Source organism: Suncus etruscus, chromosome 14, assembly GCF_024139225.1.
Source record: "Suncus etruscus isolate mSunEtr1 chromosome 14, mSunEtr1.pri.cur, whole genome shotgun sequence".
In the NCBI taxonomy this organism is placed as follows: Eukaryota; Metazoa; Chordata; class Mammalia; order Eulipotyphla; family Soricidae; genus Suncus; species Suncus etruscus.
Window position 1 is genome coordinate 18,486,498 of NC_064861.1, and position 27,943 is coordinate 18,514,440.

General features: G+C 44.5%; 2 protein-coding genes across 2 annotated transcripts in view; both read left to right on the plus strand.

The window, feature by feature from the left end:
- The window catches only part of LARS1 (leucyl-tRNA synthetase 1), a 70,677-nt gene extending 69,969 nt beyond the window's left edge, over nt 1-708 (plus strand). Inside the window, exon 32 of the mRNA XM_049786843.1 lies at nt 287-708. Within this exon, the coding sequence (XP_049642800.1) occupies nt 287-492 (206 nt within the window). The 3' untranslated portion in view covers nt 493-708. The remainder of the gene's footprint in view (nt 1-286) is intronic.
- Nucleotides 709-6,792: 6,084 nt separating this feature from the next.
- The window catches only part of PLAC8L1 (PLAC8 like 1), a 37,547-nt gene continuing 16,396 nt past the window's right edge, over nt 6,793-27,943 (plus strand). Inside the window, 3 exon segments of the mRNA XM_049787335.1 lie at nt 6,793-6,919; nt 14,768-14,776; nt 15,967-16,092. Coding sequence (XP_049643292.1) covers nt 6,793-6,919; nt 14,768-14,776; nt 15,967-16,092 — 262 coding nt within the window.

A 27,943-nucleotide genomic window follows, 5' to 3' on the forward strand; every position in this document is an offset into this window, starting at 1 on the left:
ATTTGAGAGACCATATAGCATAGTCCTTAAAAGTTAAAGTCATTCCTCTTGGCTTATAACTTCAGGAGCTGATTATACAAAAGCTGGTCAGCATCTTTGATCTGGAGACTAGCTGAGAAGATAAAGATTTGTGAGATTTGAGCTTTACTTTTGGAAACTTGGTTCTATTTCATATCCAAATGAATATAGGCTAACTAATGTGTCTAACACAAATGATCAGACTTAGTCACGGGTCTGAGTAGTTGCTGGAATGAACTGCTCACTGATCATCTTTTTCGTTTTGCAGACCTTTCCAAAGTAAAGCTGATGCGATTTGACGATCCTCTGTTGGGGCCCCGGCGAGTCCCGGTCCTGGGAAATGAGCTCAGTGGGAAGACGCTCATCACTGAGCACGCAGTATTCCATGTAGACCTCCTGGGCAAGAAAATCCATCTCACTGAAAATGGCCTGCGGGCAGATGTCGGGGATACGATCATCTACCTGCTTCATTAAACTGACGCACAGTGGAGGTTTTGCCTGGTTTCCGATCATACAGCTACTCTGATTGTGCCTACAGTTTGGATAGAAGGGCCTTAGTACGTGGACTTAAATGGGTTCCCTTTCGAAGGACTGGTTTCTGCATGTAATCAGAATAATACAAAGTCACTTATGATTCCAGACCTAATAAATATTTTTCCTTCTTGGAATCTCTAAGAGAAGTATACCATGCCTTTTGTGTGTTTGTTGACATATCATTGCTATTTTTTCAGAAGCTTTTGTTCTTTTGGCTCAACACAAGAATATCAGTAATGCTGCTTTTATGAAGGGTACTTTATACCAGAAATTCTCAGTCAGGGGCCATTTAGCCCCCATTGGGCCTCCCAGGTTATTCTAATCACATAAATGGGGCCCACTGTACAAATTAAAGAGTCAATTGATTGGACAGGCTGAGGAGGCACAGAAACAAACAGAGTTGGAAGGGGCCAAGATTGGAAAAAGGTTGAGAAGAAAAAAATTTTTTTTTGGTTTTTGGGCCACATTTGGGGGTGCTCAGAAATCACTGTAGTATAAAATCTGGTACAAGACAAGGCTGCCCTCTCTCACCACTCCTGTTCAACATAGTGCTGGAAGTTCTTGCCATAATAATTAGGCAAGACAAAGATATCAAGGCCATCCAGATAGGAAAGGAAGTCAAACTCTCATTGTTTACAGATGATATGGTACTATATTCAGAAAATCCTAAGGACTCTACTAAAAAATTTCTAGAAACAAGATTCATATAGCAAAGTGGCAGGCTACAAAATTAACATTTAAACATTAATGGCCTTATACACAAATAATGATAGAGAAGAAATGGACATTAAAAAAAAACCAATCCCATTCATATTAGTGTCACACAAACTCAAATATCTTAGAGTCAACTTAACTAAAGATGTGAAGGACCTATACAAGGAATACTACAAAACCCTGCTTCAAGAAATAAAAGAGGACACAAGGAACTGGAGATACATTCCCTGATCATGAATTGGGAGGATTACGGTAACATCATTAAAATGTCAATACTCCCCAAAGTCTTGCACAGATTTTTTTGTTTTGTTTTGTTTTGTTTTTGGGCCACACCCGGCAGTGCTCAGGGGTCACTCCTGGCTGTATGCTCAGAAATAGCTCCTGGCAGGGCCAGAGAGTTAGCATGGAGGTAAAGCCTTTACTTTGCATGCAAAAGTTAGGTGGTTCAAATCCCTGCATCCTATATGGTTCCCTGAGCCTGAGCATGGCCGGGTGTGACTTGAAAACCAAAAAAAAAAAAAAAAAAAAAAAAACTTCTGGCAGGCACGGGGACCATATGGGACAAATGCCGCTGTGCTATCTCTTCGGGCTCAGCCTTGCATAGATTTAATGCAATCCCTGTAAGGATACCCATGACATTCTTTAAAGAAGTGGATTAAACAATCCTGAGATTTATTTGGAACAATAGCTAGAGCAATAAATGTTCACGAATAGCTAGAGCAACCCTTAGGATATGGGAGCATCACTTTCCCCAACTTTAAATTGCATTACAAAGCTGTAGTCATTAAAACAGCATGGTATTGGAATAAAGAGACCCTCAGATCAGTGGAACAGACTATATTTCAGACTTCGGTGGCACATGAAGGCCTTGCAACCGCGATTAATAAATTTATAAGATTTATAGTTTAGGGCCTGGAGAGATAGCACAGCAGCGTTTGCAAGCAGCTGATCCAGGACCTAAGTGGTTGGTTCTAATCCCGGTGTCCCATATGGTCCCCTGTGCCTGCCAGGAGCTATTTCTGAGCATACAGCCAGGAGTAAACCCTGAGCACCGCCAGGTGTAGTCCAAAAACCAAAACCAAAACAAAACAAAACAAAAAACCCCCCAAAAAACAGATTTATAGTTTATAGATACTAAAATCTTGTTATTAAGGTTTAATTGACGTGCTGGCGTTTTTGAGGAAATTCTTTAGTTTTGTGCTGCAGTTGGGCTCAAAAAAGGTTAGCCATCACTGAACTAAGTATTCAGAGAATGTTTCCCAGACATATAGTCAATTAATCTTTGATAAAGACATGCAAAATGGAGCAAAGAAAGTCTCTTCAACAAGTGTTGTTGAGACAACTGGTCAGGCACTTGCAAAAAAGCGAACTCAGACCTCCATCTAACACCATGCACGGAAGTCAAATGCAAATGGATTAGAGACCTTGATATATGACCCAAAACCACACACAAAACAAAACAAAAAACAAAAAGCAACAGTGCTGGCAGGGATGTGGGGAGAAAGGAAATCTCACTCATTGTGGGTGGGAATGCCGTCCAGTCCAACCTTTATGGAAAACAATATGGAGATTCCTTTAAAAAATTGAAAATTGGGGCTGGAGAGATAGCATGCCTTCCATGCAGAAGGTCATTGGTTCAAATCCCAGCATCCCATATGGTCCCCTGTGCCTGCCAGGGGCTATTTCTGAGCAGATAGCCAGGAGTAACCCCTGAGCACCACTGGGTGTGGCCCAAAAGCCAAAACCAAACCAAAACAAACAAACAAAAAAAAGAAACACAAAACTGAAAATTGAGCTCACATATGATCCAGCTATACCACTTCTAGGGATATACCCTAGGAACACAAAAAACGCAATACAAAAATACCTTCCTCACACCTATATTCATTGCAGCGTAATTTACAATAGCTAGGCTCTGGAAATAACTAAGATCCCCTTCAGCAGATGAATGGTTAAAGATATTGTGGCATATATATACAATGGAATATTATGCAGCTGTCAGGAGAGATGAAATCATGACATTTTCCTATACATGGATGTACATGGAAACTGTTATGCTGAGTGAAATAAGCCAGAGGGAGAGAGACAGAATAATCTCACTGATCTATGTTTTTTTTTTTGGGGGGGGAGGGTTGGGTCCACCCAGTCACACTTGGGTTACTCCTGGCTATGCACTCAGAAATTGCTCCTGGCATGTAAGGTATGTGCCTTAACTCCTATATTATCCCTTTGTCTTTCAAGTTTTTTTTTTTTTATTTTTTTATTTTTCAGTTTTAGCCCACACCAGCAGCACTCTGCACTGAGAATTACTCCAGTCAGGCTGGGGAATCGAACTCATGTTGGTCATGTGCAAGGCAAATGTTCTACCCGCTGTGTATCATTCTGGCCCCAGCCCCAATTTTTAATAAAAAATTTTTTAATTATAAAAATATTTTGTTTTAACACACTGATTTACCAAGTTGTTTATGGATGGAACAGTTGTTTTAGGCATTAAGTGTTCTAGTACCAATCCCACAATCAGTGAGACCTTCCATCCACCAGTGTCCCTAGTGTGCCCTCTTAGTAGGCACAAACAATTTACTTCATATTGTTTTTTACAACACAAAGGCAAATGGAATTAATAAAAAATTTTAGATCTAGGGCCGGCGAGGTGGCGCTAAAGGTAAGGTATCTGCCTTGCAAGCACTAGCCAAGGAAGAACCGCGGTTCCATCGCCCGCCCAGCGTTCCATATGGTCCCCCAAGCCAGGGGCAATTTCTGAGCGCTTAGCCAGGAGTAGCCCCTGAGCATCAAACGGGTGTGGCCAAAAAACAAACAAAAAAAATTTAGATCTAAATGAGGCTGGAGAGTGGTGGCAGCAGTAGGGCATTTGCCTTGCATGTGGCTGACTTAGGATGGACCTCGATTCGATCCCCCAGCGTCCCATATGGTCCCCCAAGCTAAGAGCGATTTCTGAGTGCAGAGTCAGGAGTAACCCCTGAGTCACCGGGTGTGGCCCTGAAAACAAAACAACAAAAATTTTAGATCAGGGGCTGAAGCGGTTGTGTAAGCGGTAGGGCGTTTGCCTTACACGCGCTAACCTAGGATGGACTGCGGTTCGATCCCCCAGTGTTCCATATGGTCCCCTAAGCCAGGAGTGATTTCTGAGCTCATAGCCAGGAATTACCCTTGAGCACCACCAGTGTAGCCCAAAAAGGAAAAAAAAATTTCGATCAATAGAAGTCAATTATAATAATAGTTGTATCTCACAATGGTGTTACAGAAGTCATCTGAGAATTTACTGTGTCCAGTCCACTTGTTAGGTTAATATTCAATGAATCACCAGCAATGCTTTTTTTTCCTTTTAATTTCTTTTGGGGCCACACTTGGTGGCGCTCACGGATTACTCCTGGCTCTGCACTCAGAAATCGCTCCTGGCAGGCTTAAGGAACCATATGGGATGTTGGGAATCAAACCGTCAGTCCTGGGTCTGCCGTGTTCAAGGCAAATGCCCTACCATTGTGCTATTGCTCTGGCCCCACAGCAATGCTTTTTCAAGATACTCAGTAGTTTATTTTATCTGCACTAAAATTAGAAAAGATCTTTTCCCCAGAAGTCAGTATTTGTCACATTTGTCTTGAGTTTCATTATGTTTAAAGATCATGCTGGCTATTACACATTATTACTGTTTGATTCTTGCTGAATGTCTTTTGATATGTTTGTGTTACTTGTCTTTATATGAGAAAAAAATTAAGTATTTTCTGTCAGCAAAAAAAAAAAATAGCAAAAAAACTGCTATTTCTGTGGGGACAGATCCAACTAATTTTTGCCAACCTGAATTTCAATTTTCCAGTCATTATTGAGCTTCTTTATTTGTTCTCTGCAAGTTGAGTTCTTTAGGCCAGGGTGAATTTTTATCAGAGATTTCTTTTAAAACAAAGACTATTGGAACCAAAACTTTCTAAAGATGTTTTAAGAGCATGAGGCTAAAGCAATAGTATAGGGGTGAGGCACTTGCTTTGTTTGCAGCTAACCTGGATTGGATTCTCAGCATTCCATATGGTCCCTTGAGTTCAGAATGATTTTTGAGTGCAGAGTTGGGAGTAACCCCTGAGCACTGCCGGTATGACTGAAAAACAAACAAACAAACAAACAAACAAACAAACTCATAAAAAAACCTTAAGTGCACATCAGCTCACTTAAAAATATCTTTTTTTTTTTTTTTTTTTTGTGGTTTTTGGGTCACACTCGGCAGTGCTCAGGGGTTACTCCTGGCTCCAAGCTCAGAAATTGCTCCTGGCAGGCACAGGGGACCATATAGGATGCCGGGATTCGAACCAATGATCTTCTGCATGAAAGGCAAACACTTTACCTCCATGCTATCTCTCCGGCCCCTTAAAAATATCTTTTTTTTTTTTTTTTTTTGTGGTTTTTGGGTCACACCCGGCAGTGCTCAGGGGTTATTCCTGGCTCCAGGCTCAGAAATTGCTCCTGGCAGGCACGGGGGACCATATGGGGCGCCGGGATTCGAACCGATGACCTCCTGCATGAAAGGCAAATGCCTTACCTCCATGCTATCTCTCCGGCCCCCCTTAAAAATATCTTAAGTGCATATTATCTCAGGAATTACTCCTGACAGGTCTTGGAACCATATGGAATACTGGAGGTCAAATTCAGATCTGTTGCATGCAAGGCAAGTGTTTTGTCACTCTGGCTCCGAGAGATCATATTGAGATGGATTCCAATGGGCCCCTGGCTGGGAGGCATTTTGGTCTCTGCTTTCAGAACAGTCTGGCTTCACATCCTCTCATGAACTGGTGCTGTGTCTAGATGCTTGCCCAGTGTATGGCTGGACAGACATCAGTCCCCCCTCCACAATTATTTTGTGGTGCCAAGGATTAAATCTAGGGCATCACAAGGCAAGGTCAGTGCTGTTTTGCTGACCTGAACATCCCTGGACACTTGTTTCTGTTTGGTTTTGGGGATACACTGGGTTCTGTACTCAGGGATCGCCTCAAATGATGTTCAGGGGGACTGAACATCGGTGGTACTGGGGATTGAACCCAGCCTCCTGCATGCAAAGTGCACATCACTGAGTTATCTCTTGGCTCCTTTTCTCCCTTTACAAAGTCAAAGTTCACTGGATCTTCAATTTCTCCTTCCTCATCAGTTTGGTGGACGTGTCTAGTTAGACTTATATTTTGGGGGATGGAATATTTGGATCACACCTGGCTGTGCGCCAGGCTAATTTTTGTTCTGAGCTCAAGGATTAGTTCTGGCAGGGCTCAAGGATCATATGGGGTGCCAGTGATTGAACATGAATCAGCTACATGCAAAGCAAATGCCTTCTCCCACTGTACTAATCTCACCTGCCCTGTTGGTGTAGAACTTTGAAGAAATCAGATGTGGTTCCACTGCTATGACCTAAGTTCCAGAACATCAAGGCAACATTCTTTGATAAAGAGGTTTCATACTGAACTTACCATAGAACCAGCTTCTTGTAAAAGGGAAAAGGAAAACCCAGGAGTAGGAAAACCCCTCTCAGCTATGAACTGGTTTGAAAATTATTTCTCTCGATTTCCTGAGGATGTTTCCTGGCTCAACACTCATGCACCTCTGCTGCTTTCACTCACGTCATCTGAAGATGAGCAACATTTTGGTTCTAACTGGAGATGTGGAGTAGGGTGAGTCTCCTGCATCTTTATCTTGTGTCTCCACATTTTTAGCTTCTTGTTTTTTGTTCGTTTATTTATTTTTTGTTTGTTTGTTTTTGGGTCACACCCAGCATCGCTCAGGGGTTCCTCCTGGCTCTACGCTCAGGGATTCCTCCTGGCTCTACGCTCAGAAATCGTTCCTGACAGGCTCGGGGGACCATATGGGATGCCAGGATTCCAACCACCATCGTCCTGCATGCAAGGCAAACGCCTTACCTCCATACTATCTCTCTGGCCCCTTAGCTTCTTATTAAACTAGCAAATCACTATTATAAAGAGTTAGTCTAAAGAATAGTGTGTGGGACTGGACCCTTAGTACAGGGGGTAGGGACCTTGCCTTGCAATCAACCAGTCTGGGGTTTTATTCCCGGAATTCCCTATGGACACTGAGCACTACAAGGAATAGTGCAGAGTGCAGAGCCAGGAGTAACCCCTGAGCATTGCTGGGTGTGGTGCCCCAAATGTGCCAAAAGAATCAGGTTGGGAATGTGAGCTTGGGGGCAGTGTGGGAAGGAATTTGAAGAAACTGGTGGTGGGATTGGTGCTGGAGCTAAGTTTTATTTAAACTCAACTATGATTGGTCAGAACACTTGCACTCAACTGACCTGGGTTTGATCTCTGATATCTCAGATGGTCCCCTGACCCTGGCAAGACTAATTCCTAAGCTCCAAGCCAGGAGTAACCCCTGAACATTACTTAGCACAGAAAACAGAACCCTCTCAGCCTGAATAAGTTTGTAAATGGCAATGCCTCAATAAAGAAATACAATTTTTAAAAATAAAAATAACGAAAAAAGAAATAAAGAAAAAGAAACTACTCACCGATTTTCCTCCTCTACTCTTGGGTCCTCAGAGGAGAACATAGCAGACTTTTTTTTTTTTTTTGGTTTTTGGGCCACACCCTGTGACGCTCAGGGGTTACTCCTGGCTATGACGCTCAGGGGTTACTCCTGGCTATGTGCTCAGAAGTTGCTCCTGGCTTCTTGGGGGACCATATGGGACTCCGGGGGATTGAACCGCGGTCCGTCCTAGGCTAGCGCAGGCAAGGCAGGCACCTTACCTCCAGCGCCACCGTCCAGCCCCGAACATAGCAGACTTGAAGCTGTAATAACATTAGTTCCCAGGCACGGCTGTGCCTACTTGGGGCCAAGTACTGGTTCTCATTTCTTCTGGGAAGCTGCTGAGAAGATGCTCAATCCAGCTTTATGGGAAAACCAGAGCTGGGGCAGGGGTGGAGGTGTACAAATTGTTTTTCCTAGGTCAAGCCACAGTAGAATTTTGGTGTTCTAAGTCTCAATGGCCTCTTTAGGTCTGGGGAGATGGTACAAAAGTTTTGTCATCAGGAGCTCAGAGTTGGATCCCCAGCACTGTAGGGTCCATAAGAGCATGGCCACCTCTGAGCCAGGACTACTCCCCGAGCATTTATAGGTCTGATTCCAAAACCTAATCAAGCAAATAGAATAAAGTCTGTCTTTGTCCCACTAAATGAGGTATGTGCTGAAATCACTGGCAAAGGGATGGTTTCTGAGGAATAAACCTTTGTTTGTTTGTTTTTGGTTTGTTGGTTGGTTTTTTGTTTGTTTTGGGGCCATACCCGGTGATACTCAGGGATTACTCCTGACTATGCGCTTATAAATCGCTCCTGGCTTGGGGGACAATATGGGACGTGGGGGGATCGAACCATAGTCCGTCCTAGGCTAGCAAGCCCAAGGCAGACACCTTACTGCTTGTGCCGTTTTTTGTGTTCTTTTTTTTTTTTTTTATAAGTAAACCTTTGTGATCAGCACTTTCACTCTATTTCAAACTCCTACCTTTGCTTTTGATAGTGTTTGTTGGTTTGTTTGTTTCTGGACCACACCTGGTGGTACTCAGGCATTACTTCTAGTTTGCATTTAGAAATCACTCCTGGCAGGCTCGGGGGACCATATGGGAATGCTGAAATTGAACCTGGGTCAGTTGCATGCATGGCAAATGCCCTACTTGCTGTGCTATCACTCTGACCCAAACTGTTTTGTTTGTAGTATTTAATTTTATTTTTAGATCACACCCAGATGCTTGGGATGAGACACTCTGCTGTATATTTGCTTTCCCAGGTGCCTAGTTAAGCTTGTGTTTACCTCTGCAGGTGCTCCTTCAACTCTTCTCTTAAAAGTTTTAAATCTGGGGCCGGAGAGATAGTATGGAGGTAAGGCGTTTGCCTTTCATGCAGGAGGTCATCGGTTCGAATCCCGGCGTCCCATATGGTCCCCCTTGCCTGCCAGGAGCAATTTCTGAGCATGGAGCCAGGAATAACCCCTGAGCACCACCGGGTGTGACCCAAAAACCACCAAAAAAAAAAAAAAGTTTTAAATCTGAGGGCCGGAGAGATAGCATGGAGGTAAGGCAGTGGTTCGAATCCCGGCATCCCATATGGTCCCCTGAGCCTGCAAGGAGCGATTTCTGAGCATAGAGCCAGGAGTAATCCCTGAGTGCTGCGGGGTATGGACCCCCCCCCCACCAAATGTTTTAAATCTGGACAAGGCAGAAGGTAAGTTTCTTTGTTTTTTTTTTTTTTTTTGGTTTTTGAGCCACACCCGGCGGTGCTCAGGGGTTACTCCTGGCTGTCTGCTCAGAAATAGCTCCTGGCAGGCACGGGGGACCATATGGGACGCCGGGATTTGAACCAACCACCTTTGGTCCTGGATCGGCTGCTTGCAAGGCAAACTCCGCTGTGTTATCTCTCCGGGCCCAGAAGGTAAGTTTTTATCATCATAATTAGATGTGCTTGCCCACATAACATCCAGAGAAGAGCAGAAGATTTTTTTTTCTTGGGCTGCAAACGGAAAATAGTTCATTCCAGGAGAAGTCAAGTTCAGACACTTAAACTTAAGACACTGAAACTAGAGCTGATGGGAGGCTGTTGGTGTTAGGATGGATGGGCCAGAGTTGGGCAGCAAAGGCCTCTGGTTCTGTGCAGGGGCAGATTGATTTTTGGCAGCTCTCTGCTTGGATTCCAACAGTTCACGTCCCAGAATTGTACCTTTTTTTTTTTTTTTGGTTTTTGGGCCATACCCGGTAAAGCTCAGGGGTTACCCCTGGCTATGTGCTCAGAAATCGCTCCTGGCTTGAGGGACCATATGGGACACCGGGGGATCGAACCGCTGTCCATCCTAGGCTAGCGCAGGCAAAGCAGGCACCTTACCTCTAGTGCCACCACACTGGCCCCAAGAGAATTGTACCTTTTAAGAGAGCAAAACAATTCAGGTCACAGAATATCTAGTAGGATCTGAGGAGTAGTAAGAATAGAAGAGACTTTAATTTAATGTAATTTGATCTGCTCCAACAAATACCAGAGTCCCACTAGATTTCCATGTAATAGTTGGATTTTGGTGATCAAGAGAATGTACAAAGTCCCTTAGCCTCCAGGAGCTCATAGGAAGTAGAAGAAATAAGAGAGTATAAAAGGAGTTTTGTTCGAACCTATCTGAAATCTCTATGGAAACTCCTAGTTTGCTTCATTTTCCATAACAACATGCTATTGACTCAGGGCTTCCTCTAGGCTCTGTGCTCAGGGATCACTCCTGGTAGTGCTTGGGGGACTTTAGGCAGTGCCTTGGATTAAACCCAGGTCGGGAGAGGGTGTAGGAAGGCCGAATTCAGAATAAGTTAAAGATCTGGAATAGAGGGCCTGGAGAGATAGCACAGCGGCGTTTGCCTTGCAAGCAGCTGATCCAGGACCAAAGGTGGTTGGTTCGAATCCCGGTGTCCCATATGGTCCCCTGTGCCTGCCAGGAGCTATTTCTGAGCAGACAGCCAGGAGTAACCCCTGAGCACCGCCAGGTGTGACACTCCCCCCCCCCCAAAAAAAAAAAAAACCAAAAAAAAAAAAAAAGATCTGGAATAGAAATCCAGAGTTACATTAGTAATAACTTTTTTTTTTTAGTAATAACTTTTATTACTAGCTGCAAAGGCTTTACAACAAAACTAATACCAGTCCAAATACTTGTCTTTCTTTGCATCTCATTTTAATAGGATGGCTTTAAATGATATAACCACTGAGAATCCATTCAAATTAAAATTTAGAGGACTTGAAAAAAGTTCACACACACACACACACACACACACACACACACACACACACACACACACACACACACACCCCAAAATCAGATTGGCAATGTGCAAGACAGATGCCTTTTAACCCATGTACGGTCTCTGGGTCTGGAGCCAATTACTACCTTTGCGTTTTCTTCTCAAACACTTATAGCCTCTTGACAAGTTTGCTAGATCCTGGGCTGTTTCTCCATGATGCTGGATGGATGGAAGGGCATGGATATTCCACCTCACACTTTATTTGGGGTGGGGGAACTACACCTGGTGATGCTCAGGGGTTACTCCTGGCAATGTGCTCAGAAATCACTCCTGGCTTGGGGGACCATACGGGACACCGGGGGATTGAACCACAGTCCATCCTAGGTCAGCTGCATGCAAGGTAAACATCTTACTGCTGCACCACTGCTCTGGCCCCTCCACCTCACACTTTTGCACAGGGAGCTCTTGCCATTGTCCCTCTTTTAGGCTCTAGTTCAATGGTTCTAGTTGTTTGCTGGAACCTTCAAAGTCTCACAACTCTTTCCTCCACCTATGGAACATCCAGATGGCCTCTTCATTCCAGATGCCTGTAACCCTCTAGATCAAGGCTCCCCAAACTTTTTAAAAGGGAACATTTACTGTCCCTGAGACCATTGGAGGGCTGGACTATAGTTAAAAAATATATGAACAAATTCGTATGCACACTGCATATATCTAATTTTGAAGTAAAAAACCAAAATGGGGGGCCGGGCGGTGGCACTAGAGGTAAGGTGACTGCCTTACCTGCGCTAGCCTTGGATGAACAGCGGTTCCATCCCCTGGTTTCCCATATGGTCCCCCAAGCCAGGAGCGACTTCTGAGCGCATAGTCAGGAGTAACCCCTGAGCGTCACCGGGTGTGGCCCAAAAACCAAAAAAAAAAAAAAAAAAAAAAACCCAAAATGGAACAAATACAATATTTAAAATGAAGAACAAGTAAAGTTAAATCAACAAATTTACCAATATTTCAGTGAGAAATATGGGACTGCTTTTGGCTAATGAGATGGCCAATTTCCAGTTTTATATTTGTTACTGCTAGTTGTAATAAGTGATGCAAGTATGCATCAGCTATTAGTAAAATAGCACTATACATATATATATATATATATCTACAAAAATAATATACCAGTAATAACTTTGCTCACACAGAGACATATAGACTGCACTTCCCATTAATGCAGTCTGATTAGTGTCAGATTAATGCAGCCTCACCAGTCCACATCATTTCAGCCTCAACAGTGCCCATATTGGTAGAACTCCACTTTTGCCTCAGGCTCACACTGTTGCACTGTGGGAACTGGTATGATTACAGAGCTGATTCTTTCACTCCCTTACCAGTTCACACCGAGATCTGTGAAATCACACAGGAATCTGATCGCCTGGGTGAGAAGACCCAGGCAATCAGATTCTACTGCAGGAAAATGTAAAGACATGTATGCCCTTTTTTTGTTTGTTTGTTTGTTTGTTTGTTTGTTTGTTTTGTTTTTGGGTCATACCCGGCAGCGCTAAGGGGTTACTCCTGGCTCTGCACTCAGAAATCACTCCTGGCAGGCATGGGGGACCATGTGGGATGCCGGGATTCGAACCACTGTCCATCCTGGATTGGCTGCTTGCAAGGTAAACGCCCTACCTCAGTGCTATCTCTGGGGCCCCAATGTTTGCCTTTTTCTAATGCAGGTTCAACCATACAAGCATATGGCTGAATTTATAACTGTTCAGAGATCACAACAGTGTGAACTGGGGCTTACACGGCACACAGCAAACAACATCACTCACAACTGAATAGCAATTAGAATATAAATGCATTGTTAATTAAATTGGTTTCCTGCCCCTCTCTTGTCTGCAGAGCTGGATTAAGTTCCCAGGGGCTCTAGGAGGTTTACCAGTTTGGTCCTCCCCAAGGGATAACACTGAGCACGGACCATTTGCATTAACACTGAGCATTTACAATTATCATTACCACCGAGCACTGACCAGTTGCTTACCTCTGAGTACTGACAACTTGTGCTATCACTTGTACCTTAAAAAAAAAAAAAAGACAGTAGGGTAGTAATATCTAGAGATAATAGAAATGAGGGCTGGAAGGACCCGTGATATGAAGCTTACCACGAAGAGCAGTGCGTACAGTTAGAGAACTAATTGCACTGACAACTACCATGACGATGACAGTAGAGAGAGAAGCCTGTTCTAGAAACAGCAGGGTGTGTGTGTTTGTAAACGGGGAACATCGGTAGTGGGAAAGTTACGCTGGTGAAGGGTGATGTACATTTGATGACTGAAACCCAGCTATGAACATTTCTGTAACCATGGTGCTTAAATAAATTATTAAAAAATAATAAAAAATTTAGGGGCCGGAGAGATAGCATGGAGGTAAGGCGTTTGCCTTTCATGCAGGAGGTCATCGGTTTGAATCCCGGCGCCCCATATGGTCCCCCGTGCCTGCCAGGAGCAATTTCTGAGCCTGGAGCCAGGAATAACCTCTGAGCACTGCCGGGTGTGACCCAAAAACCACAAAAAAAAAAAAAAAAATTAAAAGGCTTTTCTAACTTCAAAAAAAGGTGCCCCCATTTGCAACAAAACAAAACAAAACAAAGAACCTAACATCAGAAAAAAGCCCCCCTTTAACTACAAAAAAAGGTCCTACTAACTGAAAAAAAAATAGACCTTGTAACTTAAAAAAAAAATCTTAACTTGTTTTTTGGGTTTTGGGCCAAACTTGGAAGCACACAGGGATTTCTCCTGGCTCTGCGCTCAGAAATCACTCCTGGCAGGCTCAAGACCATATGGGATGCTGGGATCAAACCTGGGTCAGTTGGTGCAAACTCGCTGTGCTATAAGTAAGCACTGAGCATAGCAAGTTGTGTGGTCCCCCTCCCTCCCCTCAAAAAAGACCCCTCTTCTTTAATTTAAAAATATCTTCACCTGAGTGATAGCATAGCAGCAGGGCATTTGCCTTGCATGTGGCCAACAAAGGATGGGCACTGTTCGAATCTTGGAATCTCTTATGGTCTTTCTCTCTTTCTGAGCGCCACTGGGTGTGGCCCAAAAAACAAAAACAAAAACAATTTTCAGAACACCTTTCAGGGACTGGAGAGATAGCATGTAGGTTTGCGTTGCATGCAGAAGGTTGATGGTTCGAATCCCGGCATCCCATATGGTCCCCCGAGCCTGCCAGGAGCAATTTCTGAGCATAGAGCCAGGAGTGACCCCTGAGCGCTGCCTGGTGTGACCCAAAAAGCAAAAACCAAAAAACAAACAAACAAAAAAAAACACAAACTAAAAATTCCTTTTATCTTGTTAAAGGTTATTCTGTAACATGATTTTTTTTTTTTTTTTTTTGTGGCTGACTCTTTTTCTGGCTTGCTGTCACAAAGGAGTTTTGGGTATGTTGGTTCTCCTTAGCCCTAGGACGGTATGAAGGTGGCTGCAGAGGAGCCTGCTTATAATACTGCTTTCTACCCCTCAGCCCCAGAAGCCTGGGTATTGGTTTGAGGTGATGCCGGGGAACTCTTTTCCCTAACAAGTGAAGATGCTGCTAGGATCACGAAAGTGTGTACTTTGGCAATTTGGGCAAAGTGAAAAATAGACATAAATCTGAATAACAAGAAAATGTGTCCAAGTAAAAACCTTAAAATCCCATTGGATTTATGGGCCCAGAGCAGAGTTTGTCAGAGGGTCTTCAGGCTGTTTCTCTCAGGAGCCCACCTGAGTGTTGCCATAAGGGCCCACAGGAAACGCTAGCTCCCTTCCATTTGTCCACAAAATTCTTGTGACTATCACTGCAACAATTTCTTGGGGAAGAAATTCTCTTTGTTATCTCAGTTTGAGGCAGGCCTTTAATTCATCCTAGCACACAGGAGTCCAGGTGTGAGTTCTTTGTGGGATGGTGTGGCTCCATGGTGAGACTCCAGCAGGAACAAACTCTCAATATGGCATCTGAAGGAGGGAAGCATGTGGCAGGACACTGAGCACCATAGGATAGGCTCACAACTTACTCTTTTAATTTCCGGGACTCAAGAACTCTCACATGAGGCCTGTACTTTTCTCATCGAGTTCCCTACATGGCCACCAGACTCAGGTCTGTCTGTCTCCTTCCTTCCTTCCTTCCTTCCTTCCTTCCTTCCTTCCTTCCTTCCTTCCTTCCTTCCTTCCTTCCTTCCTTCCTTCCTTCCTTCCTTCCTTCCTTCCTTCCTTCCTTCCTTCCTTCCTCCCTCCCTCCCTCCCTCCCTCCCTCCTTCCTCTCTCTTTCTTTTCTTTCCCTCTTTTTTTCTTTCTTTTTTTTCTTTCTCTCTCTCTTTTCCTTCCTTCCTTCCTTCCTTCCTTCCTTCCTTCCTTCCTTCCTTCCTTCCTTCCTTCCTTCCTTCCTTCCTTCCTTCCTTCCTTCCCTCCCTCCCTCCCTCCCTCCCTCCCTCCCTCCCTCCCTCCCTCCCTTCCTTTCTCTCTCTCTCTCTCTCTCTTTTTTTTTTTTTTTTTTGGTTTTTGGGTCACACCCAGAAGTGCTCAGGGGTTCTTCCTGGCTCAACGCTCAGAAATCACTCCTGGCAGGCTCGGGGGGGGGGGCACATGGGATGCCGAGATTCGAACCACCATCCTTCTGCATGCAAGGCAAATACGCTGCCTCCATGGTATCTCTCCGGCCTGCCTGCCTGCCTTCCTCCCTCACTCCCTTCCTCCCTCCTCTCTTCCTCCTTCCCTCCCTCCCTCCTTCCCTCCCTCCTCCGTCCTTTTCTCCATCCTCCCTTCCTCCCTCCTCCCTCCGTCCCCTCCTTCCCTCCCTCCCTCCTTCCCTTACTTCCTTTTTTCCCTCCCTCCCTCTGTCCCTGATGGAAGGTGGTTCTTTGACACCATCTCCTTGGTTCCTGAGTTAACAGTGTCCTTGATTCTTTAGGGCCGGTGAAGCAGCCCCAGCTGTGGTGACACAGCCTGTCCGTGGTTTCGGCGGCAGGAGCACATTCGCGACTATTGTCCAGACTGGCGGTGACTGGAGCACCGGCCTCTTCAGTGTCTGCAGAGACAGGAAAATTTGTATGTTCTTTCGCTTTATGTTGTCCATGACTTTCTCCCCCAAACAGCAGTGGGTTGGAAAATTACATCACAGGCTTGAGAGATAGCACAGCGGAAGGGTGTTCGCCTTCACAAGGTCTACCTGCATTCCGTGTGGTCCCATAAGGTCCCCAGGAGTAATTCAGTAGTAATTCTGAGTGCAGAGTCAGGAGAAAGCCCTGAGCACTGCTGGGTGTACCTCTAATATGAAAAAAACCCAATATATTAAAAATAGAAAGAAATATATAAAAATATAAGTACTGTAAGTGATCATGTTAAACATTTGGGGAGAACTTCCCCAGTAAGAGATGTGCCCCAACCCCTTTGTTCATGCCCAGTGGTGGTGGGAGTCAGCAGGGCTACACCTGGCAGTACTGGGGGACATGGAGATAGATTTGGGGTCTCAAATTTGAAAGACTTGTTCTTTAGTACTTTGAGACAACCATCTCCTCTAATTCCAAATCTTTTGATAATGACACAATTTCTATTGGCAAAGACACAAGAAATGGAGACACTTCAGCACTGCTGTTGGTAGAAAGAGAAATTTATTCTTAACAGTCCAATGATGAATCAGCCTATAACAGAAAGTCAAGGCCTGGGAATATGGCTCAGGGATAGAACACTTTCTTTGTGTGATTCTGGGTTTCTTCCTGACATTGTAAAAAACAAAACAAAACAAAAACAGGGGCTGGAGCAATAGTACAGCTGGCAGGGCGTTTGCCTTGCACTTGGCTCTGGGTTTGATACCTGACACCCCATGTTGCCCCTCAATTTTTTTTTTTTTTGTGGTTTTTGGGTCACACCCGGCAGTGCTCAGGGGTTTTTCCTGGCTCTGTGCTCAGAAACTGCTCCTGGCAGGCACGGGGGACCATATGGGACGCCGGGATTCGAACCGATGACCTTCTGCATGAAAGGTAAACGCCTTACCTCCATGCCATCTCTCCGGCCCCTCAATTTTTTTTTTTTTTTTTGGGCCACACCCGGTGGTGCTCAGGGGTTACTCCTGGCTGTCTGCTCAGAAATAGCTCCTGGCAGGCACGGGGGACCATATGGGACACCAGGATTCGAACCAATCACCTTTGGTCCTGGATCGGCTGTTTGCAAGGCAAACGCCTCAGTGCTATCTCTCCGGGCCCTGCCCCTCAAATTTACCAAGAGTAATTTCTGATTGCAGAGCCAAGAATAATTCCTGAGTGCCACTGGGTATGACACAAAAACCAAAACAGTCTAAGACACACAAACACACACATAGACACACACACCCTGAGCTAAAGAGATAGTACAGAATGTAAGGCCTTTGCCATCCAACTGACAAACCCAGGTTTGCTCCACCACAGCACCCTATATGAACTCCCCAGTATCTCTAGGAGTGATCTATGGGCACAGAGTCAGGAGTAAGTACTGAGCATAGCTGGATGTGGCCCCAATCTAAAAAAAAGGCGATGAATCTTTTGAAGGCTGTCATAGTTGCTAGGCTCAGGGTTACTCCTGGTTCTGCACTTAGAAATAACTCCTTGGGCCAGAGAGATAGCATAGTGGTGGGGCATTTGCCTGGCTTACAGTCGACCTGGGAGGGACCCAGTTCGATTCCCAGCATCCCATGTGGTCCCCTAGCCTGCCAAGGATGATTTCTGAGTGCAGAGTTAGGAGTAAATCCTGAGCACCACTGGGTGTGCCCAATAACCAACCAGCCAATCAATCAATCAATCAATCAATAGAGTAAAAAAAAAAGCAATAACTCCTTGTGGTGCTTGAGGGACTATACGGGGCTTTGGGGATAAAAACCTGTGTTTGCCACATGCAAGGCAAGTGCCTGCCTGCTGTACTATGGCTCTGGCCTAGCAATTACATTTTTAAAGGCATTTAAACTAAGGAAGCAATGTGCCAAGATCTAGCAGCAACATTAAATTTTGCAGCACTGGCTATTACAGCAAAAACGTGGAACAACTTAGATGTTCAGTGATGAATTATTATATAGCCATGAAAAGTCATGCTGCAAAGAAACATTTAATGGCATGAAAAGATGTTTTAAGTTAAACAGACCATAAAACAATGCATATGAGCTATTATTGGGGGGCATATTTAGAAAGTGTCTAAAGGATACAAATTCAGAGGTTTATTGCTCCAGAGGGTGGGAAGTGAATGTATAAGCTTTCCTTTCTTTTTTTGTGGGGGAGTCCTCCTAAGCCATGCTCAGGAGATGGGGGAAGGAGCTATTCTTGGAGATACTTGGCTGACCAGGCTACTCACATGGATTAGTGCTGCAGAATACTGGGCTACCCTGAACTACTCAGGAGCCAGGAAGTGCACAGGGGATTAAACTGAGAGCCTCACCTCTGAGGTTTGCACTCCAACTCACTGAGGTGTCCCTCCAGCACCAATGATTTATTTGTACTTTCTTCTGTGCATCTCTTTGTCATGCTCCTGTGAGAAATGTGCAGTAACTCTCATACTAAGAAGAGCAAGAACAGAGGGATAGTACAGCAGGTAGGGTGCTTGCACTGCATGCAACTGGCCTGGGTTTGATCCCCAGCATCCCATATGGTCCCCCATGGCCATCAGTAATTTCTGAATGCAGAGTGAATGCTAGAAGTGAGCCTTGAATTCCGTTGGGTGTGGCCCCGAAACAGAAATAATCAAACAAATCAAAAGGCTAATACTGCAAAGAAGCCCCCTTCACGCATTGAAATCTTTTTTGCACAGGTTCAACTGTATGCTGGTGGTCTCAAGCACTGCCTTAAACTGCATGCTTTGCCCGTGTTTGCAGCTCCAAGCTGCCCTCATTTACAGTCTTCTAAACCATCTCTGCATATTTATACTTTTTTTTTTTCTGTTGGGAGCACACCTGGTGTTCTCAGAGTTTACTCCTGGCTCTGCACTCAGGTATCACTTCTGGTGAGGTTCAGAAGCCATCTGGGGTGCTGGGGATCAACCTTGGTCAGACATCTACAAAAGGCAAGCACCTTACCATCTATACTATCTCTCAGGTCACGGGCCTAATATTTTTTGTTTGTTTTATGTTTTGGGGCCACACTCGATAACGCTCAGGAGATATTCCAGGTTTTGAACTCAGGAATCATTCCTGGTGACCCTAAGCATCCATATGGGATGCTGGGGATTGAATCTAGGTCAGCTGCATGCAAGGCAAGTGCTTTTCTCCCATACTATTGCTCTAGACCTGGGACTAATATTTTTTTGTTGTTGTTGTATGTTTTTGGGTAACACCCAGCGATGCTCAGAAATTACCCCTGGCTCTGCACTCAGGAACACCTAGAGGTGTTTAGGAGACCATATATGATACTGAGGATTAAACCCTGGGCTGTTGCATGTAAGGCAAATGCCCTCCCCACTGTGCTTTCACTCAGGCCCTGGGCCTATTATTTTCAAGACTGTCGTTTGTAGGTTTGAGGAATGAAGTGAATCTGTGCGAAAGCTCAGGATAGATCAACCAGAATGCCTGGAGCTGTCAGATGATCTAAATCCACAGGCAGCTGAGAGACTTGCTGAGATCAAAGCCCTAACAACATTACTTTGTTGTTGGGTGTTTGATCATTCAGACTGGAGCCTCGGTTGTCTGCCTGAACTTCACAGAGAAGATATTTTCAGCACCAAATTCCACCTTTCAATTCTGTCCCTTGGCCCCTTTGACCCAAATCTCAGCAGATTTCTTCCTGCTCCTGCTGCCCAGGTGAATACAGCAGCTGGACACAACAGTAGAACAAACTCACAGGAGGCAGTAAGGCCCTAGTAGGAGCCTGAAATAAAATGATGGTGGTTCCCAGTAATAGTAGTACAGTGGGTAGGGTGCTTGCCTTGCAAGTGGCTGACCTGGGTTCAATTCCTGGCATCCCATATGGTCACCAGAGCCCACCAGGAGTGACTCGTGAGTAAGCCTTAAGTGTCGCTGGGTGTGGCTCAAAAACCAAAACAAAAAATTATGGTGGAGTTGGGTAGATAGTATAATGGGTAAGGGGCATGTAGGCAAGGCAAGTTTCCATCCTGGTTCACTGTGGGGTCTTGCTGAGCTGGCTTGAATAATCTCTGGCACTGCAGACCCTGAGCAGCTTCATAGGCTTAGACCCTGACTCTGAACTGCCTGCCAGGGTGATTGGGACTCTCAGGACCAGGTCCTGGTGCCCTTAGCAAAGCTAGAGTGTCCCCACCTCCCTCACTACTGCAAAAAACAAAAAAACAAAAAAACAAAATTACAGAGAGAAAGTATAGCAGGTAGGTTGCTTGCCTTGCATGCGGTTGACCTATGGGTTTAGGCATCCCATATGACCCCCTGAGCCTGCCAGGAGTAATTCCTGAGTCCAGAGCCAGGAGTAACCTCTGAGCATTGGGTATGGCTCAAAATAAAAAAATAGGGCCCGAGAGATAGCACAGCGGTGTTTGCCTTGCAAGCGGCTGATCCAGGACCAAAGGTGGTTGGTTCAAATCCCAGTTTCCCAGTCCCCCATGCCTGCCAGGAGCTATTTCTGAGTAGACAGCCAGGAGTAACCCCTGAGCAACGCCGGGTGTGGCCCAAAAACTAAAAAAAAAATAAAAAAAATTAAAAAATAGGGAAGGTAAGTGCATTGCCTTTCTGTCCTATCCAGCCCCTCTTTATGAGTTTTAGTCTCTTAATAAAGAGAATAAATATTATCTTCATATCATATGAGAAATAATATTCTCGGGCCCGGAGAGATAGCACAGTGGTGTTTGCCTTGCAAGCAGCCGATCCAGGACTTAAGGTGGTTGGTTTGAATCCCAGTGTCCCATATGGTCCCCCCCCACCCCCCCACCCCCCCCCTGTGCCTGCCAGGAGCTATTTCTGAGCAGACAGCCAGGAGTAACCCCTGAGCACCGCTGGGTGTGGCCCAAAAACCAAAAAAAAAAAAGAGAAATAATATTCTCATTCTTAATTCCTGCATTTATTATTATTATTATTATTGTTATTGTTATTATGATTATTATTTGGTGTTTGGGTCACACCTGGTGGCGCTTGGGAGTTACTCCTGGCTCTGCACTCAGAAGTCGCTCCTGGCAGGCTTGGGGGACCAGTTGGGATGCTAGGATTTAAACTAGGGTTTGTCCTGTGTTGGCTGCTTGCAAGCCTTACCACTGTGCTATTGCTCCGTCCCTCATGGTATTATTTTTATTGTTATATTTTAGTTATACTCTTATCTGTTTTGCACTTATAGTTCTTGTGTGGCTGTGCTCAGGTGCTTCTCCTTGCTCAGTGCTCAGGGTTGCTCCTGGAGGTGTTCAAGGACCATAAGGTGCCAGGGATTGAACCCAGGCCACCTACATGCATGCAAAGCATGTGCTCAAACCATTGAGTGTTCTCTGACACCATGTTTTGTTGTTTTCGTCTTTCAAGTTATAAATCTTTTTTGATTTTGTTTTTGTTTTTCGGCCACACCCGGTGACACTCAGGGATTACTCCTGGCTATGCACTCAGAAATTGACCCTGGCTTGGGGGACCATAAGGGACGTCAAGGGATCGAACCTTGGTCCATCCTAAGCTAGTGCGCATCTGCCTTATCGCTTGCGCCACTGCTCCGGCCCCTCAAGTTACAAATCTTCATGTGTATCCTTGTGCTTATCCCATGTAGATATTGGAAACCAGGTAGATACTTGGTAGATTCTGAAAACTGGAATTGTTGAGTTGGAGGGTTTTCAGCATTTTATTAGATTCAGTTAAGTTGTTTCTAACATATTGTAGTAATTTCTTCTTCTATCCATGTTTGGGAGATTCATTCTTCTCTCTATTGCTGGATCCTCACATTAGGTGCTTAAAAAACTTAGAAAAATTTGGCATGCCTGTGGGTACAAAATTATTTCTGATGGTATGAATATGCACACCCCAGAATACTTCAACATGAAGGAAAATTTTGTGTTTTCTTTGGGTCATTTGCATTTCTTCTTTGTTAGTGTTAGGTGCAGAACAGTAGGAGAGAAGGCAAAAGGCAGCAGGAGCCAGAATTCTGGCACACAGTTTCTCCAACAGTTAGGCAGCAACCATCCAGCAGGTGCAGTCTGGCAGAGGGCCTCTGTGGCAGTCTCCTCGACCGAAGCACTTCAACATGGGGCTTTATATTAATCCCCCTCTCCACTGTCATCCTGCATCAGTTATAATGGTCAGGCTCTAATAACTGATGTCTTTGTCTTTAAAGGGACAGTCTCATGGCTGAACTGGGGCCATAAGAGTCCATTTTCTTTTCTTTTCTTTTTTTTTAATAGTCTATTTTCTTATATCTCCTCCTTTTTCCATATGAAAAAATTGGGGGGAATAGGAATAAATAACAGATCTAGTATTTTTTTTTTTTGTGGTTTTTGGGTCACACCTGGCAGTGCTCAGGGGTTATTCCTGGCTCCAGGCTCAGAAATTGCTCCTGGCAGGCACGGGGGACCATATGGGACGCCGGGATTCGAACCGATGACCTCCTGCATGAAAGGCAAACGCTTACCTCCATGCTATCTCTCCGGCCCCAGATCTAGTATTTTTATACACTGCCAATCAAGTTTTATTCAGGTAAGTCAGATCCAAAGGACTTCAGCTGATGATGCACAGGCAGTCAGGAAGTCAATGGTCCTGTCTGGATCACAAAATCCAGATCCTCGATCCTAGTTGAAGAAGATGATTCAACTAAATGGTGGACTGATTGGAAACAGCAGTTCTTTTACTCCTAATAGGGGTATTTGGTGCTTTATTGCCAAGGGACCAGGAAAGAAAAGGAAACTTTGTTTTGGAACTGTAAAAATAGCAACATGCTGTAAGAGGCATAGAATAAAAAGAAGAGCTATTTAAAAAAATTTTTTTTTTTTTTGCCACACTTGACGGTGCTCAGGAATTACTTCTGGTTCTACACTCAGAAATTACTTCTGGCAGGCTCACGGGACCTTATGGGATGCTGGGGAAAAACAGGGTCTGTCCTGGGTCGGCCATATGCAAGGTAAACATCCTACTGCCAAGCTATTGCTCTGGCCCTAATATCTTTTAAAACTGGGTCTCCAGGAAGATGGCTTCAGACTACAGGACATTGGAGTTGGGGCACTTCTGCAGCACCTTGACCATGAGATTGTTGGTGGTTCTTCAAGCTGGCTCAGTACGCCAGCCACATGGACTACAGCCAGAGACTATGTTCTTGGGATTTTTCAGATGAGACTTTTCTAGAATGGCATAAGCATGAGTCATCTGCCCTTTCTTATCTTCCAGCTGGGAGAGCAGAAGCCACAGTAGCAAGGTCTGAGGGCATTTTTTCAACCTGTTTGTAGGCTTTCTGGGTGCTGCACCACTGTGGCCTCGATTAAGCAAATTGCATGTCCTCTGAATTATGGGCTAGAAAAGTGGCTAGTGGGGGGATCGTGAACACATGTGTCATTGTGTAAATATCAATCCCATAAATTCAGGGGCAAGGGAGATACTTAAGGCTGAAACGTGGTTATATTTTCTTCAGGACAGAGGAAGAAGGCAGAGTGCCTACTCCTAGCAAGCAATAAGAATATCTCTTGCAGGGCCTGACAGCACCTGTGTCAATCATTTCTTTAAGTTCTTTTCCATGTACCTCTGAAGTTATTAGTGGGTGCATGCTTTTTTTTTTTTAAATAAGATTATAGGTAAAGGCCTTTAGGGGATCCACAGAGGCTGCTATGGGGTTAATGCTGCCAACACCTCCAATTCTTGGGCAATTGGACTGGCCAGGCATAACAAATGGAAGAAGCAAGAATTGGGCAATGTACTCTCCTTTCTTAAATGTCCACACTGTTGGTACTGTGATAACAATTATTATCTCTCCCATGTAATCGGGATATATTATTCCCACATGCACATTGATTCTTTTAATCGTTAGGCTGCTTCTTCCTAAGAGTAGGCCTACAGTATCTATTACAGATTTCAATTATAGGGATACTGAGCTGGTATTATTGTGATGGTGTCAGGGCAGGGGATATCCAAGGCAGCACTACTGGCCTGGTGGATTGCTGCGAATTATTAACTTTAGACCTGCCTGAGTTGGGACCCCTGATTTTGTAAGGCCTAGGGCCCCTTGCCCAGTTTCCTGATACTTGTTGGTTGTTGGAGCAATCTCTTGCCCAGTGATCTCCATTGCATTCTGGGCAAGGTCCAGGTGGTGGTCTCCAGAGGGCAGAACCAGGTAGGGTTCTTCAATCTCTGTGATCGTACCTGAATTTTTTATAACTATAGCATCTAACCCTAGTTTGTGTGGTTTGGGGTTGTCCTCTGGTTTCTCCAAAATCTAATGGAGCAACAATCTCATGCCAAATGGTTTTCCTTGCCACTTGGTGGCAGAGCTCTATAATCTTTGCTTGGATAACCTGTTTCTCTAGCCTGTCTCTGTACTGTGTAGGCCTCTAGGACATTTACACGTCCTGGGTGGGAGATGGATCCTATGTTTTAACATGCCTTCATATAGCCATCACATCCTCCCTCTCTCTGATTGGCTGTAGAATTGATTGGCAGTTTTTATTTGCATTTTCGTAGTCCAGCTGCTTTATTAAGTGTTCCTGGATTTCCTTTCCATTTACCTGCCTCTGGATTGTATCAGCTTTTTTGTTTGTTTGCTTTTTTTGTTTTGTTTTGTTTTGGTTTTTGGGTCACACTTGGCAGCGCTCAGGGGCTACTCCTGGCTCTATGCTCAGAAATTACCCCTCGAAGGCTCGGGGGACCATATGGGATGCCGGGATTCGAACTACCGTCCTTCTGCATTCAAGGCAAACGCCTTACCGCTGTGCTATCTCTCCGGCCCCAACTGTATCAGTTTTTAAATAAACTGGGAAAAAGGCTCTGTAACCTCCTGGAAGATATTTGTAAAGCTGCCTTTGAATTCCATGTCTGCATAGATTTTTTTTTCCAAGTGCCCAATGCTAATTCTCACATGTAGGTTAAAACAGTATGAGGTAGGATAGCTTGCTTTCTAGTTTTTTTTTTGTTTTGTTTTTTTGTTTTGTTTTGTTTTTTGTTTTTGGGCCACACCTGGTGACGCTCAGGAGTTATTCCTGGCTATGTACTCAGAAATCGCTCCTGGCTTAGGGGACCATATGGGACGGTGGGGGATCCAACCGCAGTCTGTACTAGGTTAGCGCATCAAGGCAAATGCTTGTGCCACCACTCTGGCCCTGGTTTCTAGTTTTTATAAATTTACCTTCCCCTAGCAATATATTCAAAGTAATTTGAATCCTGGACAGTCTTTTGTCAGATAAGCCTAGGTTATTTATGCTGTTTGGCCTTGGCCTCAACACTGTACCACATTCTCCATTGTAGATATTGTGAAGGGCTTAGGCATATTTTGGCCATAGTCAGGAAATCTTGTGGGGTTCAAAGTACATTTTTACTCCAACCAGTTAAATATTTTTTACAATATGGAGAGGTGGCTCTATAAGCAGCTCAAGCCTTTTTGAGATGGCCAAGAAAATTTGTTAGACCTTGGTAAGATAGAAGTTTAAGAGCCTAAATTTTCTGGGTTCTGACATTATTTAATATGGCAGGAGAGAATTTTCAGATTCTGAGTCTGAAGGGATGGTAATTGGCTCATCATCTGAGGTGCTGGAGTTTGAGTCATGTTTGGGAGAAGCAGGTGTCTCTAGGCTGTCACCAGTAGTTAGAATATTATCAACTGTAGGTTGGGCTTGAGATCGAGCCCAAGTTTCTACTGGAAAGACACCTCTCCCTTCTGATGGCATTTGTTAAGTGGAATTCTCCTATATTGGGGAGAGGTTGGAGTAACACTCTCCATTGGATTTTATCTAGGTCATTTTGGAGGAGCTCTCTTTTTAAGAGGCATAAGCACAGGAGGGGCTGAAAGGGCAATATTTGCCCTTCTCTTACTGGGCCTGAGAGGGGCAGAAGGGATGGTATTTTTAAGGAATTTGGTGAGTACAGTATTATTTCTTTTTATCACTATCTGTAGATATATATTCCAGTATGTCATCACCCCTAATAACATGAATAGCAGTGAATAGGGTAAAAGACTTTCATTAAATATCCAGGAGTCCAGCATAGATTTAATCCACTATGGTATTAGAGCCTTGATCCACAAAAAGAACATGGCTTTGATGCACAAGATCATAATTTGGATTACCCAGAGGATCATTACTCACCTTGTACTGCTTGCCAAATGTTAGTGTTAGGCCTGGAGCAGTAGGAGAGATGGCAAAAGGCGGCAGGAGTTGGGAGTTGACAAACAGATTCACTAGCAATCAGGCAGTGATCATCCAGCATGAGCACCAGAGTCTCCTATCCCCAGGAGACTAACTCCTAACCCTAACTCTAACCTTCAGCCAGGGGCTTTATATCCTCCCTGCACCCCCCCAGCTGACATCTTGCAGTAGTTCCAAGAGGTAGGCTTCTGGTAACCGACATCTTCGCCCTTAAAGGGACAGTAACTTATGGCTAACCTGGGGCCATAAGCTACTGTCCCTTTAAGGGTGAAGATGTCATGGTTTATCTGCTCTTCTTCTATGTCCCTTTCCTCTTTTGTTCAATCTTTTTGTTTGAGGAGGGAAGAATTGGGCCACATCTGGTGATGATCAAGCGTTACTCTTGGCTCTGCACTCAGGAATTACTCCTGGCAGAGTAATTCAGAGGGGACATTACAACATGCTGGAGATGGAACCCTGTTTGACAACATGCTACACAAAGGCCCTACCTGCTATCCTATGGCTCTGGTCCCTCTCTTAGAAACTTTAAAAATTATTTATTTATTTATTTATTCATGTGTTTGTTTCTGGGCCACACCTGAGGTGCTCGGGGACTACTCCTGGCTCCGCAATCAGAAATCACTCCTGGCAGACTCAGGGGACCATCTGTGATGCTGGGGATTATACCTGGGTCTGCCCTGTGCAAGACAAACACGCTAAACATTATGCTATTGCTCTGGTCCCTTAGAGATTCATTAAGACAAAGTTTTCTACTCTCCTTTTCTTGCATATCTCTATTTTATTTCTCTTTGTTAGGTGTTGCATAAAAGCCCTTGGATGAGGCAGGATGGTGATGGATGGTGATGGAGAGATGGGCCTTTTTCTGCCAGCCCAGGCCACGTGTCTGCAACCCTCTCCAGCCAGTGGGGTCTGAGAGTTCAGAATAGCGGCAGGTTCCAGGAGATATCAGCTTTATTCAAGGCCCTAGCAACCTTGTGTGGCCTATCATAACCTTTCAAGCCAGATTCATTATTGGCCCGGCATTCTACTCCTTTCAGCCATCTCTCCTCCTGCAGCTTCTCTCTCAATCCATCCTCAAAAATCCTCTCTGCCCCTTAGGCTAAACCTTCTGTTACCTCCCAAAGACCCCTCCCAGAAATAGGCAAGTCAGGCCCGGAGAGATAGCACAGCGGTGTTTGCCTTGCAAGCAGTCGATCCAGGACCAAAGGTGGTTGGTTCGAATCCCGGTGTCCCATATGGTCCCCCGTGCCTGCCAGGAGCTATTTCTGAGCATAGAGCCAGGAGTAGCCCCTGAGTACCGCTGGGTGTGACCCCCCCCAAAAAAACAAAAAAAAAAACAACAAAAAAAAAAGAAAAGAAAAGAAATAGGCAAGTCTTACTATCAGGTAGGTTACACAGGAAGAACGGGGGATGGGCTAACATTCTGCCCTTTCTTAAAACAAATAAAAACAAAGAGCATAGGTTATCCTTTGTTTTCCTGGCTTCCACCCAAAGGCGGGTAATATTCCCATAGTAACAAAGTTTAAAGTGAAAATTAACATATAAGCCTTTTTCCATAAACAACTTTTCTGCAAAATATATCTGTAACTTAAAATTTTCTTAATGCTTATTTAACCAAGCATTATCCTGGAACTTCCTTGTTCCTATTCTTCTTAATGCTATTTAACCAAGC